Genomic DNA, 20,809 nt, shown 5'->3' with positions numbered 1-20,809 from the left:
CATTTCATTAAATCCAATGATACAGCAAACACTCCCAAAATAAACTTAGATTGTATTGCAGTTTCAGTTAACAGTATATAAAATGCTGTGTTGTGACAGGTATCAATTATCCATTAGATACTGAATCAATTTTTCTTAAGCACTACTAACTGCTTGCTTTTCTTGAAGCTAGATCATTCTGAAAATTTCCTGTTAGACCTATGAGTACAAACATATGGGTTCTGTCCTTCTCTGCCAGACTTATTTCACTTAGCATGACACTCTCAAGGTCCATCCACTTTCCTACAAATGAACTTCTTTATGAATCAAGGTGATCAAATAAATCCGTCACAAATTTTAAAATGTTCATGACTATTGTTATTGTGAGGTAATAAGATATAGAAACAAACAGCCAGAATCTATTCTTTTGTCAAGCCAAACCAAATATTTAGGGTTTTGTTTTCTCACTTTGTTATTATTCTGCTATCTATGAGGAGTATCATTATTGATTTTTCTCTATCTCTGTATCTCTGTGTACAATAGAATCCCTTCCTAACTTTTGTTTAAAAGTTTAGATCTGGGAGACAGAGCACTGAGTCACCTTCCTCATTTATTTGCACACTGAAAATTTTTAATGTATTTTTTAAATGTTTATTTATTTTTGAGAGATTGAGAGAGAGAGAGAGATTGAGAGAGAGAATCCAAAGTAGGCTCTGCACTGACAGTAGAGACCCGATGTGGAACTTGACCTTACAAACTCTGAGATCATGCATGACCTGAGCTGAAGTTTGATGCTTTTTTTTTTTAATGTTTTTTATTTATTTTTGAGACAGAAAGAGACAGAGCATGAGCAGGAAGGGGGAAGAGAGAGAGGGAGACACAGAATCAGAAGCAGGCTCCAGGCTCTGAGCTGTCAGCACAGAGCCCGACGCGGGGCTCAAACCCACAAGCATGAGATCATGACCTGAACCAAAGCCGGACACTTAACCGACTGAGCCACCCAGGCGCCCCTGAAGTTGGATGCTTAACTGACTGAGCCAGGTGCCCCTGACATTTTTATTCTATGCAAGATTCCTTCCATTTTATTTCATCTCGTATTTTCCCCATCTTCGTCTGTCATTGCCCTACCTTTCCAGGTTCCCTCTGTAATGTGTTTGATGTACATTATTAAATATGAGTGAAACCTCATGTAATAAAGTTTTGTATATTTTTAACTTACACGAATTGCATTGTACTATAAATCATTTTCTGTTTTCTTTGTTCCAATTGCTGAATGTGCAGCTAGTTACTAGCTAATATTGCTATACAGTATTTTACAGCGTGTGGAGTTGGCCACGGACAGGCCTGCTATTGGCTCAGTAGTACAACAAAGAATTTTCTTACGTGGTAGATCACAGGCCCTTCAATGCTGACCCAGCCCCTCCCCAAACCTAATCCTATAAAAACTTAGTCCCAACTCTGAACTCATGAGACCCATCATTTTCCCTCTAACTGGCCTGCCCTGAACACTGGAATTTGGGCATATTTCTGCAAGGAACAAGGAAGGCATTGTTCTTTGCTCTACTTGTTTGCTAATTTATCAGTGAATTGAAGTGATAACGTAGCCTTGGGTCTGAGTTGTCACAGTAGCCGGTTTTCAAACCAGGCTAACCCTTTGTTAGCTGGACTACCTCGCTGCATCCTCCACATTTTATTTACTCACCCCTCCCCCCCAACAGATGCTTAGATTGGTTGCAACAATGCTGTCACTAACAAAGCCATGGTGAACCTACGTGAGGATTTCTCACAGACACACCCAGGAGTGGTTTTGTTGGGTCACAGGCAGGTACATCATTTATTAAATATTGCCTCATTGCTTTTCAGAATGGCTCGACCAGATTGCATTCCCACCAGCTGTGCACAGCGCTCTTGGCCCTCCCTATCCTCACCAGTACTTGATGTCATCTATCCTTTTTATTTTTTGTCATTCAGATGGGCAGAAAACAATATCTTGTTTTAATTTGAATTTCTTTGATTACTAGTGAGTTTAAATAATTCTTCATATATTCTTACGCTCCGGTGACTTGTTATTTCTCTCCTTTGTTTTTTTTTAATTTGTGTATATAAGAGGCAATTTTTATCTAAATTTATTGAAAAATTTTAGTCACTTAAAGAATGACTGCGGGGTGCCTGGGTGGCTCAGTTGGTTAAGTGTCTGGCTTTGGCTAGGGTCATGATCTCACGGTTCATGGGTTTGAGTCCCATGTCAGGCTCTGTGCTGACAGCTCAGAGCCTGGAGCCTGCTTAGGATTCTATGTCTCCCTCTCTTTCTGCTCCTCCCCATTTATACTCTGTCTCTCTCTCTCTCTCTCTCAAAAAAAAAAACTTAAAACTTAAAAAAAAAAAAAGAATGGTTACAAGGCAAGGTTGATCTGGAAGGTAGTTTCTTCTCAACCAGGTACCAAACTACCTCAGTCTTAGGAAGGATCCCAATTGGCACTTACTTCTATAACTTGTTATGGTAGCCTGATCTGGGCGTTTCTGCAGGGTCATGTCCTTAACTCAAATAATGTTCAATTATTAGTGCCACCTAACACTGGAGGGACACATGCAAACTGAAATGGTAGTGCTGACAGTTATCTGAGAGTCATCTTATATGAAGAGAGTTAGCTTGGAGCAGCTTAGAGGAAAATACCAATGCTATCTTCAAATAGTTGAAGAGCTGTTTTCTGAATGTGAGGGAAAGTTCATTCTGTGTTGCTCCGGAGCACAGAGTTAGGACAAACAGGCGATGTTACGGGGAAGCACTCTTAGACTCCGTATGTGGAACATTTTTCTGTCAGAAATACCAAGCGCCGGCTCAGTCTGTTGAGCATCCGACTTCAGCTCCGGTCATGAGCTCGCAGTTTATGAGTTTGAGCCCCGCATCAGGTTCACTGCTCTTAGTGCAGAGCCTGCTTCAGATCCTCTGTCCCCCTCTCTATCTTCCCTTCCCTGCTCATGCTCTCTCTCTCAAAATAAAATAAAATAAATATAAATAAAGAAATACCGAGCGCTTTAATCAGTCCTCTTGATATCAGCAAGCTAACTGGTAATGTCCACAGACTGGACAGACCACTGGTTGGCCAGGGCATCTCTGAACGGAGCAGGAAATTAGTTTAGATGCCTTCCAAGATTTCCTCTAATGCAGATGGGAGTTAATCTAATTTGCATGTATTGAGCCCCTGTTACATGCAAGACTCTGCGTTAGGTAATACAGGAGACATAGCAGCAGTTCCTTAGGTGGTTTACATCTCACCGGGGAAGAGAATCAATGTTTAAGGGACTGCTGGTCCCACTGCTAGGGTCTTTACATGGATTATTTTAATCTTCACAATAGCTTGATTTGGTAGCTCCTGATAACCTTCCTTTCCAGATGAAGAAACTGAAGTTCAGGTTGATTAGTAATTGCCTGAGATGACCCCGCTAAGTAAGATGGAACAAAGATTCAAGATCAGATCACTGTGACCCCATCATATCATGCCACAAGCCTAGACATTTGTAAGTCACAAGTGTAGCTTCACAGTTCTTGGCTTGGAAAAGGGTTAAAGCATTCTCCTCCCCTGGTTCTGCCTCTAGAAAGTGCCTTTTCTCTGTTCTCTTCTAACTTTTGGTGCTTCTGTGATTTTTCCGACCGTCTCATGCAGGTCAAGTTGTCATACCTTATGCTCTCCCCTCCTCTCTCTGTCCCTCAGATTATCTAAAGCGTTCTCTGCTCTTCAGAGCTCTGATGTCTGCTGCTGTAAAACTTCCAGTTCCTGTGATGGATCACGGGTGCCTTGTAGCCCCGTTTTGCTTTGATCCACCCAGGGGCTGACTCTGTATGTCTTCATGTTAAAAGAGAATTACTATGTTTGTTGATTTCTTGCTCCGATTTTTTAAGTACTACGAATTGAGCAGTTGTTACTTAACTACCTAGTTGAACAGACAAGTATTAGAAAATAATTATCATTTGCCTTGGATCATTCTTCTTTCTTTAAGACATTAACAAATGGTTAATTTACATATTTATATTTTTATATGTGAATATACAACCTCTAGATTGGTTAGGGTTCCTACTGGCTCCATAATCACTTTTATTTATTTATTTATTTATTTATTTATTTATTATGATTTTTTAAAAATTTATTTTAAAAATTTACATCCCAGTTAGTTAGCATACAGTGCAACAATGATTTCAGGAGTAGATTCATTAGTGCCCCTTATCCATTTAGCCCATCCCCCATACCACAACTCCTTCGGTAACCCTCTGTTCTCCATATGAGTCTCTTATGTTTTGTGCCCCTCACTGTTTTTATTATTTTTGTTCCCTTCCCTTATGTTCATCTGTTTAGTATCTTAAAGTCCTCATATGAGTGAAGTCATACAATATTTGTCTTTCTCTGACTAATTCTGCTTAGCATAACACCCTCTAGTTCCATCCATGTAGATTTCATTCTCTTTGATTGCCAAGTAATACTCCTGTGTGTGTGCGTGTGTGTGTGCGTGTGTGTGTGTGTGTGTACACCATATTTTCTTTAACCATTCATACATCGATGGACATTTGGACTCTTTCCATACTTTGACTATTGTCAATAGTGCTGCTATAAACATTGGGGTGCATGTGCCCCTTCAAAACAGCATACCTTATCCCTTGGATAAATACCTAGTAGTGCAATTGCTGGGTCATAAGGTAGTTCTATTTTTAATTTTTTGAGGAACCTCCATACTGTTTTCCAGAGTGGCTGCATGAGTTTGCATTCCCACCAGCAGTGCAAAAGAGACCCTCTTTCTCTGTATCCTTGCCAACATCGGTTGTTGCCTCAGTTCTTAATGTTAGCCATTCTGATGGGTGTGAGGTGGTATCTCATTGTGATTTTGATTTGTATTTCCCTAATGATGAGTTGTGTTAAGCATTTTTTCGTGTGTCAATTGGCCATCTGGATGTCTTCTTTGGAGAAGTGTCTATTCATTCATGTCTTTTGCCCATTTCTTCACTAGATTATTTGTTTTTTTGGGTGTTGAGTTTGATAAGTTTCTTTATAGATTTTGGATACGAACACTTTATCTGCTATGTCATTTGCAAATATCTTCTCCCACTCCCTTAGTTGCCTTTTGGTTTTGCTGATTGTTTCCTTCACTGTGCAGGAGGTTTTTATTTTGATGAGGTCCCTATAGTTCATTTTTGCTTTTGTTTGCCTTGCCTCTGAGGATGTGTTGAGTAAGAAGTTGCTGAGGCCAAGGTCAAAGAGGTTTTTGGCTGCTTTCTCCTCGAGGATTTTGATGGCTTCCTGTCTTACATTTAGGTTTTTCATCCGTTTTGAGTTTATCTTTGTGTAGGTTCCAGAAAGTGGTCTGGGTTCATTTTTCTGCATGTCGCTGTCCAGTTTTCCCAGCACCACTTGTTGAAAGAGATTGTCTTTATTCCATTGGATATTCTTTCCCGCTTTGTCAAAAATTAGTTGACCATATGTTTTGTGGGTCCATTCTTGGGCTCTCTGTTCTATTTTCGTTAAAAAAACTTTAAAAAAAATGTTTATTCATTTTTGAAAGACAGAGAGAGACAGAGTGCTTGTGAGGGATGGGCAGAGAGAGAGACACAGAACCCAAAGCAGGCTCCAAGCTGTCAGCACAGAGCCCGACAAAGGGCTCGAATCCACTAACTGTGAGATCATGACCTGAGCCAAAGTCGAACTCTCAACCGACTGAGCCAACCAGGCACCTCTCTATTCTGTTCCATTGATCTGAGTGTTTGTTTTGTGCCATTTTTATTTTTATTAAAAAAAAAATGTTTATTTATTTGGGTGCCTGGGTGGTTCAGTTGTGAAGCATGTTGACTTCAGCTCAGGTCATGATTTTATGGTTTGTGAGTTCAAGTCCCACATTGCATGAGCCAGAGCCCCATTTGGGGTGAGCATGAGACCTGCTGAGGTTGAACACCAGTGCGGCTCCAGGTTAACATGAGCCCTGCTTCTCTCCCTATCTCCCTTCCTCTCTTTTCCTCTCTTGGGATTCTCTCTTTGTCTGCCCCTCACTCACTTGTGTTCTTTTTCTCTAAAAGGAATATTTATTGGGGAGCCTGGGTGGCTCTGTTGGTTAAGTGTCCAACTTTGACTCAGGTCATGAACTTACCGTTCCTGGGTTTGAGCCCTGTGTCCGGCTCTGTACTGACTGCTCAAAGCCTGGAGCCCTGCTTTAGATTCTGTGTCTCCCTTTCTCACTGCCCCTCCCCAGCTTGCACTCTGTCTCTCTCTCTCAAAAATAAACATTAAAAAAACTAAAATAAAATATTTATTTTTGAGAGAGAGAGAGAGAGCGAGCGAGCGAGCATATGCATGTGAGTTGGAGAGACTCTGAAAGAGAGGGAGCCAGAATTCCAAGCAGACTTCTTGCTGTCAGCACAGAGTCCAACATGGGACTCAAACTCAGGAACTGTGAGATCATGACCTGAGCCTAAATCGAGAGTCAGATCCTTAACTGAATGAGCCAGCCGTTGCCCCCTCTTTTGAGTTTTCAGTTTTTCCCCTGACACTTAAAATTTCTCCAAATTAGTGTTATTTTCTAGGGAAAAAAGTGAACATGTGACTTTCATTTTATTTTTTCCTTCAATAAACATGTTTTGACTTTCTGATATACTGAAGACTGTACAAAGTGATGAATATAATAGTCACAAGCTCTCAAGGAGACTCAAATTGGAGAAAATACATATGTACATAAATTATAACTGTGGAAAATGTATAAGAATTATCTAAATAAAGAGCTATGGGAAGAATATTTACATGTTAGTCACCAAAATACTAATAGTGGTTATCTCTTGGGGTAGGTTTTTTTAAAAATCTTTTTTTTTTTAATGTTTTATTTATTTTTGATAGAGAGAGAGAGACAGAGCATGAGAGGGGGAGGGGCAGAGAGTGAAGGAGACACAGAACCAGAAGGAGGCCCCAGGCTCTGAGCTACCTGTCAGCACAGAGCCTGATGCGGGGCTCGAACCCACAAATGTGAGATCTGACCTGAGCCGAAGTCGGAGGCTTAGCCAACTGAGCCACCCAGGCGCCCCGGGGTAGGTTTTTTTAAAAGTATGCTCTATGCGCAACATGGGGCTCAAATTCACAACCCCAAGATCAAGACTTGCATGCTCTTTGACTGAGTCAGCCAGGTAATCCTAGGGGTAGAATTTTTAAACTGATAAGAACAGATACTACACTTGATCTTAGTCAAAAGGCTGAGAAGCGTTGGGGGTAGAATTTTTAATAATTAAAACATATTGTTTTGTTTATCTGCAGTTTCTAAGTTTTTTAAAAAAATTTTTAATGCTTTTTATTTATTTTTGAGAGACAGAGAGAGACAGCTGGAGCAGGGGAGGGTCAGAGAGAGAGGGAGATACAGAATCTGAAACAGGCTCCAGGCTCTGAGCTAGCTGTCAGCACAGAGCCCGACGTAGGTCTCGAACGCACGAACCGTGAGATCTGACCTGAGCCGAAGTCGGAGGCTTAACCGACTGAGCCACCCAGGCGCCCCAAAGTTTCTAAAGATAAATATGTATTACCTGTGAAATAATAAAGGGGAAACAACTGATTTTTAAAAGTGCTCTGGGAGTTCCAAAGAGAAATTCCTTCCAGCAAGAGTGTTGGGGAAGACAGGCTATGGTGAGGACATTTAAGCTGAAGGCTAGGGGATAGAGGCGGGGTGAGGAGAGAGGCATTTCACATGGACAGAACCTCATTAAACTAAGCAAGAAATCAAGAAGATGCAGAGTACTTGCAGAAAAAGATGACAGTTCAGTTGGACTGGAGACTAGTGTGTGGAAGCTAGGGTAGGAAATAAAGTTCATTGTCCAGGGCTTGCCCTTAAGTGCCAACTGAGTAGCCCAGCAGTTCAGAGCTGAGGTATCTCCGGAGAAGGTTAGAACAAACGCATTCAATGGGATGGGGAAGGCTCACGGGGCGATCATTCTCTAACAAGAGGTATGACTTAGTCAAGATATGTAGGCAGAGCAGAATATTGGCAGGTGATGGTGATGGGAACAGTTGCAGCTCTGAGCAGTCACTACTTCACATGGGAATGTGTAACAAAGACATTTCTCATGGAAATCCATGCTGAAGATTGGGAGTGTAAACACGGGAAACAGGCAAAATCCCTGAGATTGTAGTGGTGGGTTTTATGGCAAGGTGATGACGTAGCTGTGGGACTGCCATTCACGGGACCAACTCCATTTTTAAGAAAAGAGAGAGCAAGGGGCGCAGAAATTAGAGGCAGAAATCAGGTATAGAGAATGGAAAACACAGGCAGTAAGAGGAGTAAAGATGATCTTGAGTCAGTATCTATTGAGGCAGAAATTTTGTTTGTTTGTTTGCTTGTTTGTGTCTGTCTATCTGTACACCCAACATGGGGCTCAAACCCACGACTCCAAGATCAAGAGTCACATGCTCCTTGGGCCCAGCCAGCCAGGTGTCCCAAGGTAGGAATTTCCTTTTTTTTTTTTTTAAATTTAAATGTTTATTTATTTTTGAGAGAGAGAAGGAGAGAGAGAGGGAGACAGGGAGCACAAATGGGGGAGGGGCACCAAGGTAGAAATTTCTTATAAGCTTTAAAGGCAGGTCCTACAAGTTGAAGCTGAGGACTGGAAGCCATGTGTTCTCTAGAAAGATATAGAACTAATATCTTAACTAATAATATAAACATATAAACATACATATTTTCTTTCTTGGCTTTGCAAAAATTTGGGGACTAGATTTACAGAGAACTTTTTTTTTTTTTTTACAGAGAACTTTTTTCAAGGGCATAAATCCTAAGCTGGTACTAACTAAACTGGTATTTTCTTTTACTAAGTTTTAGCATTTACCAAATATTACTTTATAACACTATGTTTTCCTTTTAGGCCTACATAGACTCCCATTTTATTCTTCTTTTTTCTCTAAAGTCAGAGACCTTTCATGCCTTGATCATTCCAGCCCTCTTCAGCGGTAAGATAGCTTGATGCTTACGTCCTACTCCAGCAAAACTTTTAAAAACTTTTAATTAACTTTAGAAAAGCCAAACATTAAGTAGTGGCTGAGCCTCGCAGTTCCTACCTCCATACAATGTGATGTCCTGTAGGGGTTCTCTTCCCTTGTCCCTTGCACGTAGTGCTGGCTCTGCCACTAATGTGTGACCTCTGGCAAGTCTCGAACCTATCTAAGCCTTAGATTTATCTGTAAATTACATGCAGCAGTTGAATTATGATTTAAAAGATATGAAAGCTCTAATATTCTATGATCGAGACCCAATAATATATACAATTTGTTAATAAGTGCAACTAACTCCTAAGGTTTCAGAATATGGAGCCTGTGGAGAAAAGGCTCTAGTTCGTGTAACTGCTCAAAACAACAGGTTTGATAGGAGTTCCTGGGTGACTCAGTCAGTCAAGTGTCTGGCTCTTGATTTTTGCGCAGGTTATGATCTCATGGTTTGTGGGTTTGAGCCCCATGTTGGACTCTGCATTGACTTCGAGGAGCCTGCTTAGGATTCTCTCTTTCCCTCTCTCTGTCCCACTCCCACTTGAGTGCTCATGCTCTCTTTCAAAATAAATAAACATTAAAAAAAGAAACAGCTAAGATAAAGCATAAAGTTTCTAAATTTATTTTTCATATTTATTTTTATTTTTTAAGTTTATTGGGGGGGCAGGGACAGAGAGAGAGAGAGAGAGAGAGAGAAGAGAGAGAATTCCAAGCAGCTTCTGTGTTCTCAGTACAGGGCCTGATGCGGGGCTAGATTACGTGACCCCAGGAATAAGACCTGAGCAGAGATCAAGAGTTGGATGCTCAACTGACTGAGCCTCACAGGTGCCCCAATTTATTTTTCATAAGTAGCTGTCCTTATTCCCAAATTTTATGTAATGGAATGAATTAGGATTTCTACATTTAAAAATAATAACATATGAGAAATGCTTTATGACATTGGGGCTTGAGTTAAACTTCTTTTGAAAGGGAGAATCACGCCTCTTCACTGACGACAGCCCTGGGAAGCATTGACCATAGCTTGTTTTGTGATTTACATAGCTAGTGTATATTAGAATTGTTGGTATTATTATAAGACATTCCCAACGATAGGAAAAATTATAGAGGATAAGGTTTAAGTGACAAGAGCAATCACTAGAACATTCTGAAGAGCGAGATGTATTAGAGAAGACAAGCATTTTCAGTAGTGAAGCTTCAGGGGTGCTTGGGAAGGAAGAATGCAAGCCAAGTCTTTATTTATTTAAAAAAATTTGTTTTAATGTTTTTTATTTATTTTTGAGAGACAGAGAGAGACAGTGCGAGCAGGGGAGGGTCAGAGAGAGAGGGAGACACAGAATCTGAAACAGGCTCCATGCTCTGAGCTAGCTGTCAGCAGAGCCTGACACGGGGCTCGAACCCAAAAACTGTGAGATTATGACCTGAGCCGAAGCTGGACGCCTAACCGACTAAGCCACCCAGGCGCCCCTAAAAACTTTTTAAAATTTACTTTTGAGAGACAGAGAGAGACAGTGCTAGCAGGGGAGGGTCAGAGAGAGAGGGAGACACAGAATCCAAAGCAGGCAAGCCAAGTCTTTAAAAAATGGGAGGCTGAGGGGCGCCTGGGTGGCTCAGTCCGGTTGAGCATCCAACTTCTGCTCAGGTCATGAACTTGCAGATTGTGAGTTGGAACCTCCCTTCAGACAGTGCTAACAGCTCTCAGCCTGGAGCTGGCTTCGGATTCTGTCTCCCTCTCTCTGTTGCTTCCCCGCTTGCTCTCTCACTGTCTCTTAAAAAGAAATAAAGATTTAAAAATATTTAAAAATTGGAGGCTGAAATATTATTGCCCTAACTGCCTCAAAGTCCAATTTTATTTTTTTATTAAAAATGTTTATTTTTGAGACAGAGACAGAGCACGAGTAGGGGAGGAGCAGAGAGAGAGAGAGAGAGAGAGAGAGAGAGAGAGAGAGAGAGAGATAGAATCTGAAATAGGCTCCAGGCTCTGAGCTGTTAACGCAGAACCCTATGCGGGGTTCAAACTCACAAACCGCGAGATCATGACCTGAGCCAAAGTCAGACACTTAACCTACTGAGTCATCCAGGAGCCCCTCAAAGCCCAATTTTAATTACATACTAATTACACAAACATTTTGGGGGGTGGTGGCGGATGTGAAGATGTAGTTTTTACTTCTCTCTCAAACCGTTTCCAGATGTCTCAGGGTTTTCTCTCGTAGGAGGTTGGACTAGCCTACCAGGTTCAACTACTTTATCAGACACCCTGGGTGTGCTTTGCGGCAATGAAGCACGTTGAGAACGGCAGGGCAAGGCGTGCGACTGCTTAAACTCCAGAAGGAAAAAGAGGAAAAGAGAAGTATCAAGACTGATGAAAGAAGGGGGGTAAGCTATATGAAACGAAAGTGCAAGGAAGAGGCAGCGTCAGGTTGGGGTTGGCTTCACTATCCTTCAATTTTGGAAACTGGTTGGTTAGCTTTCGGCGGCAGGGTCGGGCCCTGTTGCCTCCGTATGGCGCTCCTGGGCTCTAGGGTATTCCAAAAGGACTGCAAGGTCTGGAGCAGGTTCTGGGCGTAGAGCACAGCACCGAAGCCTCGTCGACTTGGCGGGGAGGTTCGCCCTGCACCCAGGTGTTCTTCAGTCCTTCTCTCCTCGCCCTGGAAGACGGATTACATCATTCCAACCTGAGCAGCCCGGCCAGTTTTTCCATTTCAAACTCCTGTTCTCTGAAACTTCAACTCTTGTCCTTAAGTAAAACCAGGATGTAGCTCTAATTTCTCCTGTCACCATTAGCCACCAGGGAGGGCACTCCAGGATGCGTCTCATTTTAGCAAAGAGCCTATTAATGACCCAGGGCGCCACTTTTTCTGGCGTTTACGAGCAACAGCTACACAGGAACGCACGGCCATTAAGGGCTGTTGCTGCGCCAAGCCTCTCGGTTGGACACACGCAACAAACACGGTTGGGTGCATCCTCAGCGCAGCCGGGAGGGCGACCCCGGGAGGAACGGGGATGTCAAGGGGCTACTCCAGCGTGCTGCGCCTGCGCAGTCACCAGGCAGCGCCTCCCTGCGGGGCGTAGTCATAACGCGGCGCACCCTATCAGGCGGCCGCAGGGAGCGCGCCCGCGGCCTCGCCCTCCTTCGCCCCTCCCCTCTGTCGTCTCCATCCAGCCTTAGACAGAGGCTGGGAGATCCGGCGCACCACTCCCCGCCCCCGCGTGCCCCTACACGCTCCGGCGCGCGTGCGCAGAGGCGATCCGCAGGGCTAGGGCGCGAGGGAAGGGCGGGCGTACGTCCTTGCGTGCGTCTCAGGCAGCGCGCACGCTGGCGTGAGAGGGCACGGGGAAAAGGTGGCTCTGGCCGGGGCGGCTCGGCTTCCTGTGGCTATGTAGCTGAGCTTGTCGGCTCGCGGTCCTCCTTCACTGCCACCGCCGCGTCCCGGCGCGGAGTTTCTGCTCGGGAGAGAGACTGACCTCACGCCCGCCGCACTCCCTCGACGGCAGAGCTTGCTCGCTCGCCCGTGGGAGCGTCCCGGCCGAGCAGCCCTGAGGGGGGAGGGGAGGCCATTTTGTCCCGACCGACTCCCCGGAACCGGGCGGAGCGGCTGGGAGAGGCTGCGGAGCCGCGGTCGCCGCCCTCGGAGGCACCGGACGCCGCCACCGTCGGGGGGCTTCCTCGACGAGGCCGTTCACAGGTCCCCCGCGCTCTCTCGAACCCTCGTTTTTCCCACGCTTCCCCGGTCCTCCGGCCTGAGAACGCCCGAGTGAGGAGTTGGCTGTAGTGAGAGGGACCGATCCCTTGGGGCCGCCGGCGGCGAGAGCCTGAGCCGCTCCTCCCAATGGCGAAGAAGACGTACGACCTGCTTTTCAAGCTGCTCCTGATCGGAGACTCGGGAGTGGGCAAGACCTGCGTCCTTTTTCGTTTTTCGGATGATGCCTTCAATACCACCTTTATTTCCACCATAGGTAAGACCCGGGGGAGGATGGTGTACGGTCTGGGTAGCTGCAAACCTTGTCTTTTACTCCAGACATCTTGCTTCGCGTAATAAATGCCTTTGTTTCAGTGATTCCGATTCCAAGCGACAGCCCTAAGTTACAGTTTGAATCGGCATCGAGCCTGCTGGGGCGGGGTCTCCTGCTTTCCATCCGGTCTTCTGCTTTCAAATCTCCTACTCTGTTCGGTGCCTCTGATGCGAAATATGCAGCAATAACCACGTTCCAGAATGCTGTTTTTTAAGCGACTGCACTGGCTTTTTCCATATTTGTGTGGCGTTACTAGAAGCACGATACTTGGAAGGGATTTTAGTGGTTGGGATTGAAGTCGTAGGTCATTTGGTAAAGGCCTGAATTTTACTTCAGGGCAAAGAGAAGATTGTGTGCGGTCATAACTTAGAGTAAATTCGAGGGTTTGTGTGAGGAATAATTAAAGCAAATTAGAGGGGAAAAGTGAGTTCCCCCGCGTTGACTAATCCATTGATGTGTCAAACAATTGGAGGCTCTTCGTGCTTGGGGTGGGACTCCGTGGCATGTTTGCCTCACAGTGCTTTTCCAGACAGCAACAGAAGCTGTAGTCTAAGGGACATGATCAGTTTCTGTCCTCAGTCCCGAAAGAACGAAGTTCTCCCTTCTATTTGCCTTTACGCTGGGATTTACAGGAAAACACTTGGCCAGTCCTCGCCGTAGAACTTCTAATGTGCTTTCACCTTACGCTTCAGAATTACTTAGTGTGGAAGTAAGAACCAAACATTGACCTTTTTAGTCGGTTTCTCATTTTGGAAAAGAAAAGAGAAGGCTCTGGGAAAGTCCCTTTGGAGTCTGGTTAGAGCATTTAGTGGCAGTAACAGGACTTGTGTTAATTGTATGTGAAAAAGTCTCCCCGCCCCCCCCCACCCCCCAAACGCAATAAATATCTTAAAGGATACACGGTTGCCTCTGTATTTGGAACCCAGCACTCAGCGTTGGGGCAGTGCTGTGAAACCCGATCATAAGTGTGACCAGTTTTATGTTTGAGATGATTTTTTAAAAAATATTTGTTTATTTTTGAGAGAGGGAGAGAGAGACTGCATGAGCTGGGGAGGGTCAGAGAGAGAGGGGGGGAGACAGAATCCAAAGACAGGCTCCAGGCTCTGAGCTAGCTGTCAGCACAGAGCCCGTCGTGGGGCTCGAGCCCACAAACCGTGAGATCATGACCTGAGCCTAAGTCAGATGCTTAACCGACTGAGCCACCCAGGCGCCCCGATATTTGAGATGATTTTAAAAAGCAACTGAAGCCTTCTCTGAACTCGGGGAATTGTCAAAATTAAGCTGATTTCAATTTATAGCACTACTGGATCGGTTGATTTGGATTTCTCATGACAAAATTTTTGTTAGCTATTTAGTTCATTCTTATGAAGTTATACTGAAATTAAGTTGGGCAAATGATAGATTTAAATAGATTTTAATTTTACTCTTCCTTATTTTGGGATGGGTGGGAGACGTTGCAATCATTATTGCATGTGTATCGTACTATTTTCTTGACCTGTCATAAATTCCGTGAAATTTAGAACTTGCTTTCTGCTTGTGGATTAGCACTTCCTACCACTAAGTTTGCTTTTAATATGCCACCACTTTTAGCTGTAGCTGCTTGGGTCACGTGGTTAGATAGTTCAGCAAATATTTATTGAGCACCTGATGCTGGGCACGGTTTTAGGTACCATAAATGGTGAACACAGTAGACCCTTTGAGCAGTCTAGTGAGGACAGTCACAGCAGAGCATGGAAATTGCTACAAAGGGATGAACATGGGGAGGAGGGGAGGCCAGCCTCAATCATGGGAAATCTGAGTAGGCTTACATGGAGATGATATCTGAAATGAAGCCTGAAGGACATAGCAATTGTACCAGAGGAATAGGATAGGGCCTAGAAATTCTGGAAAAGGGAGCATAGTATAAACCTTCAGCAAGATCAAGATCAACTTTACCTGCCATTGAGAAGGGTGGGATGGAGAGTAGGAAGCAGTGCATTAAGCCCCATCTATTGTAATCTTTCTGTAATGGATACATACCCACAGCTAGAATCCAATCCTATAAGATAATGAGACACTTTTGTGTAGTCTTTTTGTTTGTTTGTTTTTAAATTTTATTTACTTATTTAGTAGTCTATACTCAGCATGGGGCTCAAACTCACAGCCTCAGATCAAGAGTTGCATGCTCCTCCAACTTCAGCTAGGCACCCCTTGTGTAGTCCTTTTATTAGGGAAATGTGTGGTGGTTTTGGTTCGAGCCTGCTTGGTTGGAGTCATACTGCAACAGGCTGCGGGATTTTGGCAAGTTACTTAACCTCTGTGTGCTTAGATTTCTTCATTATTTTATTATTTTTTTGAACTTACTTATTTTTGAGAAAGAGAGAACACTCGAGCAGTGGAGGGGCAGAGACACAGAGCCCCAAGCAGGCTCCGCACTGTCAGTGCAGAGCCTGATGTAGGGTTCGATCTCCTGAATTGTGAGATCATGACTTCAGCTGAAATCAAGAGTTGGAAGCTTAAGCAACTGAGTCACCCAGGTGCCTCTCAATTTCTTCTTTAAATAGAATCTATCACATAGGGTAGTTGTGAGGATTTTATGGGTCAGTGAGAGTAAAGCATCTAGCATGGTGCCAGGCATACTGTAGGAGCAGAGTGCTTATTAGCTGGATATAGAGTACGTGGACCTTTGGCTGTTGAAGTAGAGCAGAACAAGTTACTCTACGGATTGAATGCCGTGTGCACGGTGGTCTCTCAAATATTTATTAGTCTCTGCTAAGCAGTTTCACATTAGACTCTGAAACTCTCATATTTTGATATAAAAATATTTGCGATGTTTGGTATTTTGATATAGGAGATAGGTTGATGAGTGTGAACTGAGAAGTGAATAAGTATAAAATTCTAAGTATAGTTCCAACAGATAATGCATGTATCACTCTGTGTGTAGGTTTAGAAGTCTATTAAACCAGTAGGGCTTAAAATAAATAGATAGAATGTGAGCCACATATTTTTTGGTATTAAAAAAAGTAAAGGAAGATACTTGTTACATTAAGAAAAGTAAAAGAAGAACCTAATAATGTTTGGAAAATTTTTTTAATGTTCATTTATTTTTGGGAGAGAGAGAGAGAGACAAGTGCCAGCAGGGGAGGGGCAGAGAGAAAGGGAGACACAGAATCCGAATCAGGTTCCAGGCTCCAGGCTCTGAGCTGTCAGCACAGAGCCCTCTCAACTTGGAGCTTGAACTCACAAACTGCGAGATCATCACCTGAGCCGAAGTCAGAAGCCCAGCCGACTAAACCATGTAGGTGCCCCAGAATTTAATAATGTTTTAACTCATTTTGTCCCAAAGGGTATCATTTTATTATGTAGTCAGTATTAAAAAAATGTTGAAATACTGTTTTCTTCAGTGTGTATGTTATACACTTAAACTAATTTCAGTTTATGTTTGGCACATGTCAAGTGCTTGAAGTCACATGTGGCTAGTGGCTACCATACTGGACAGTGCATATCTGAACAGTTTGAACTAGCTACTTGGGTGGTGCCTGGGTGGCTGAGTTGGTTGAGCGTCTGGCTTTCGCTCAGGTCATGAGCTCACAGTTTGTGGGTTTGTGCTCCACGTCGGGCTCTATGCTGACAGCTAGCTCAGAGCCTGGAGCCTCCTTTGGATTCTGTGTGTGTGTGTCTCTCTCTCTCTGACCTTCCCCTGCCCGTGCTGTCTCTCTGTCCCTCAAAAAAAATTAAAAAAAAAAAAATTGAACTAGCTAGTTGGTTAATGTGCAGATGACTAGAAATAACTTTGAATGTATGCTATTTTTTTACTTTTTAAAAACATTAAAATATTTTTATCAGTTGATTAGGGTTGTTTCTTTAGTTTTGTTTTTAAAAAAATCTAGAGCATTCACTAATTATGAATGATAGTGAAATTTGAGTTGTCACTTAACTGTTAAAACGTCTTGAGGTTTGAATAAGTAGTTACCTTGCTAAGTGAGTATTGAGAAGTGAGTAGAAGTACGTATTCACAAGGACCAAACTGCCAATAGAAGGCAGGCCCTCAGAATTTCTGGCGGAATCATTTTAGTCATTTATTGGTTGTTGATTCTTAGAAGAAAGAATTTTTATAGGCTTATTATGCCCATAGTGCTCACAAAGACTACGGTATTTAAATTTTTCTGTGTACTTTCAATTCCCACACATTTCTAGCAGAAATTATGTATGATATTTTTGGTCAGATTTATTGCAGAGTTGCAAAAACAAATTACTGATATTTTAATATTTTCCTTTCTGTCTCTTTTCTGAGCATTATATATGTGAAATATATTTGGATCAGATTTTGCTTAAGAATAATAGCTGTTAGGCTAGTAGAGTAATTTTAGGATATTTGCTAAAGAGCTATGGTTTTTAAAAATTTTTATGTTTTTTAATTTATTTTTGAGAGACAGAGAGAGACAGCGAGAGCAGGGAAGGGTCAGGGAGAGAGGGAGGCACAGAATCTGAAGCAGGCTCCAGGCTCTGAGCTAGCTGTCAGCACAGAGCCCCACGCAGGGCTCGAACACACGAACCGCGAGATCATGACCTGAACTGAAGCCGGATGCTCAACCGACTGAGCCACCTAGGCGCCCCGAGAGCTATGGTTTTTGATGAGTAAATTCAGTGATTGATTTGGTTGTAGCCCTCTGGGCAGTATGAGGTCAGGAAAACATTACCCTTTATTAGTAGTTACATGGATTTGTCCTAAGGCAGAAATTTTTAGTGGGCTAACTGAATGTGCTACTTTTTGGTATTGTTAATCCCTCATTCCATGCTTAGGCATATTATTATCTTTTCCATATGGAATATCATTTGTTGGGAAATGGAATATCTGGGCTTCACACAAGAAGTTACATTGGTAAAGGCTCTTGCCTCTGGGAGAGGTACAATGAATGCATCCTTTTCGTTGTCTGAGTGTTTTTGCGAAGCTTTGTTAGAGTAGGATAGTTCCACTAACCTGCATTTAAGAATTGGTTGATTTAGTTGAACTGAGCTCGTTTTTATGGGGAGACTGCTTAGTAGAGAAATGAGCAAAACCTCTGTCATATTAAACATGTCTAGACTTTGCTGTGATTCTCTGTCAGCATCTCATGCTACAGGAATGCCAGAGTGCCTAATGACTCTTATTTTAACACCTACTTTTAGGATTGATTAAAAACTTATCCAGACATTTTTCCTAAAGAAGATATACAAATGGCCAGTAAGCCCTTGAAAAGTTGTTCAGCATCACTAATAATTAGGGAAATGCAATTCAAAACTACTGTGAGATGTTACTTCACACCATTAGGATGCCCGACTTACCAAAAATTAACTTTGTCAGGGGCGCCTGGGTGGCTCAGTTGGTTAAGCGTATGACTCTTGCTATCTGCTCAGGTAGTGATCTTTTGGTTGTGAGATTGATACCTGCATTGGGCTCCATGCTGAGTGTGTAGCCTGCTTCGGAGTCTCTCCCTCTGTCTGCTCCTCCCCTGCTCATGAGTTCTCTCTCTCAAAATAAATAAACATTTCTTTAAAAATGAACTTTGGTGTACAATTATCTATTCAAGTTCTTTCAGTTCTTTTGGGTATAGACCCAGAAGTGGAATTTCTGAATCATGTCGAATTCTATTTTTAAGTTTTTGAGAAACCACCATATTGTTTTCTACAGTGGCTGCACTGTTTTGTATTCCTACTGTCACCAGGGTTCCAATTTCTCCACATTCACACCAAACTTACTATCTACTTAGTAACATTATTCACAGTAGCCAAATGGTGGAAACAACCCAAATGCCCACATGAATAATTACACAAAATGTATTATGTACATAGAGTAGAATATTACTCAGCCTTAAGGAATGAAATTCTGGTGTATACAACAACATGGATACCTTAAAAAACGATGCTAAGTGAAACAAGCCAGACCAAAAAAATGACAAATATTGTAGGAAATAATTTATATGAGGTACCTAGGATAGGCAAATTCATAGAGAAAGTAGAATCGTGGTTACCAGGGCCTGGGGACTGGATAATGGGGAGTTATTGTTTAATGTGTATAGAATTTCAGTTAAGGGGAATTACTGCTTAATGGGTACAGAGTTTGAGTTTGGGGAGATGATAAAGTTGTAGAGATGGTAGTGGTGATGGTTGTATAATTATTAGACTACAATGTAATGCCACTGAATTGTATGCTTAAAAATGGTTAGGAGGCACAAAAAGACAAATATTCACTATATGATTGCACTTAAATGAGGTAGCTAAAGTCAAATTCATAGAAACAAAGTAGAATGGTGAAAGGTAGAATGATATCCCCCCAGGGACTGGGAGAAGGTGGAAATGCGGAGTTGTTTAATGGGTATAGAGTTTCAGTTTGTAAGATGAAAAGGTTCCCACAGCAATGGGAATATACTTAATATTCTGCTGTCCTGTATACTTAAAACTTGTGAAGATGGGTTTTTTAAAAGTTTTATTTATTTGTTTTGATGGGGCGGGGGCAGAGGTTGGGGTAGAGAATTCCAGCAGCTTCCACTCTTGTCAGTGCAGAGCCCACCACGGGGCTCGTACTCACCAACCATGAGATCATGACCTGAGCTGAAACTAAGAGTCGGACACTTAACCGACTGAGCCATCCAGGCAACTCATAATAGTAAGTCTTATGTGTATTTTTACCACCGTTTTTTAAAAAAATGGTAAATTTTATGTTTTGTATATTTTACTAAGAATCCAAAAAACAAAAACTACCCAACACTTGACCCAGTTCTCTATAAGAGCATGTGATCACAGACAGCTCCTCACTGCTCCATGTGACAGCTACTGTTAGCCAGTGGTCTTTGAGTCAAGAGGATCCTTTATGGTACTTTCCCACGCTTTAGTATCATTGGTTTGAACTCTTACATACCGAAGACAGGTTTGTCTTTTCGTTGTGTGTACCTACATGGAGCTCCTTGGGATGTTAGGGGGAAAAATATTAATGCTGGAAAAGAACCCTGCAATTAATTTTAAGTCAGGAAACAGACTGGTGAGGTGAAGTAAGTTCCAAAAGATTTTATGACTAATTAGTGAAAACATTTTGACTAGACTCCAGATCCAGTTGTGTCTATGGCCATGTTTCTCATTCTGAGAATTTCAGGGTTTTATTTGAAAAAAAAATTAATGCTAATTCTCCTATTCATCAATTTCTGTTTGAAAAAACGGATTTGCAGTGTTGTGTTTTTGTCTTTGTTGTTTTGGCAGGAGTGAGCAAGTAACAGATATCGGCACCTAGTATCAAGGGGTTTGTTCGGGTTACTTGTTCTTTGCAAACCTAGAGCATAACAGAACAGAGCTGAGCTGATGTTAGGGATAATTATTTTCATTTCCAGAATTATAGCGTATAATTACATAATAATGTACACATATGTCAAAGGAAATACCCGTATGCCTGTTTGGTTTAAAAAAGAAAGAATGATAGAAATACTGGCAATCTCTTTCAACTTTTAACAGTACAGATTTGCCCAGTCAGTGCTGTAGTAGGAGCTGTAATTAATAGAGAACTCTAAGTGTTAGTTAAGTGTTGATTTACAAATTAGAAACTGTTATTTAGCACAAAGTGTAAATTGTTAAGGATATATCTAGTATAAAAATGAAATATAAATTAGCTAAAGAGATATACATGGGAAAACTGCTTATGGAGTTGGTTAGGTCATAAAGGAAGAGTTGAAAGAAGCTATAGAGAAAGTTAATAGAACATTTTCTGAACCTCTAAGACTGATAAAAGATCATAGGTTTGTTTCCTTCAAAAAGATGAATATTGGGGGGGTGGTTAATGGAATCGTTTTTTTTTTTTCCTGGAAGATTTTATTTTTAGG

General features: G+C 42.3%; 1 protein-coding gene and 1 pseudogene across 1 annotated transcript in view; one reads left to right on the top strand and one right to left on the bottom strand.

Annotated features, from left to right (window-relative positions):
- Positions 1–7,047: 7,047 nt before the first annotated feature.
- On the bottom strand, positions 7,048–7,210 carry LOC115290860 (annotated as a pseudogene).
- A 5,050-nt stretch (positions 7,211–12,260) lies between these two features.
- Positions 12,261–20,809, top strand: part of RAB10 (RAB10, member RAS oncogene family) — a 75,924-nt gene continuing 67,375 nt past the window's right edge. Inside the window, exon 1 of the mRNA XM_029938154.1 lies at positions 12,261–12,926. Within this exon, the coding sequence (XP_029794014.1) occupies positions 12,800–12,926 (127 nt within the window). The 5' untranslated portion in view covers positions 12,261–12,799. The remainder of the gene's footprint in view (positions 12,927–20,809) is intronic.

Source organism: Suricata suricatta, chromosome 4 (genome assembly GCF_006229205.1).
Source record: "Suricata suricatta isolate VVHF042 chromosome 4, meerkat_22Aug2017_6uvM2_HiC, whole genome shotgun sequence".
NCBI lineage: Eukaryota > Metazoa > Chordata > Mammalia > Carnivora > Herpestidae > Suricata > Suricata suricatta.
The sequence above is the reverse complement of the archived record's forward strand: the minus strand, read 5'-3'. Positions and strand labels throughout refer to the sequence as shown.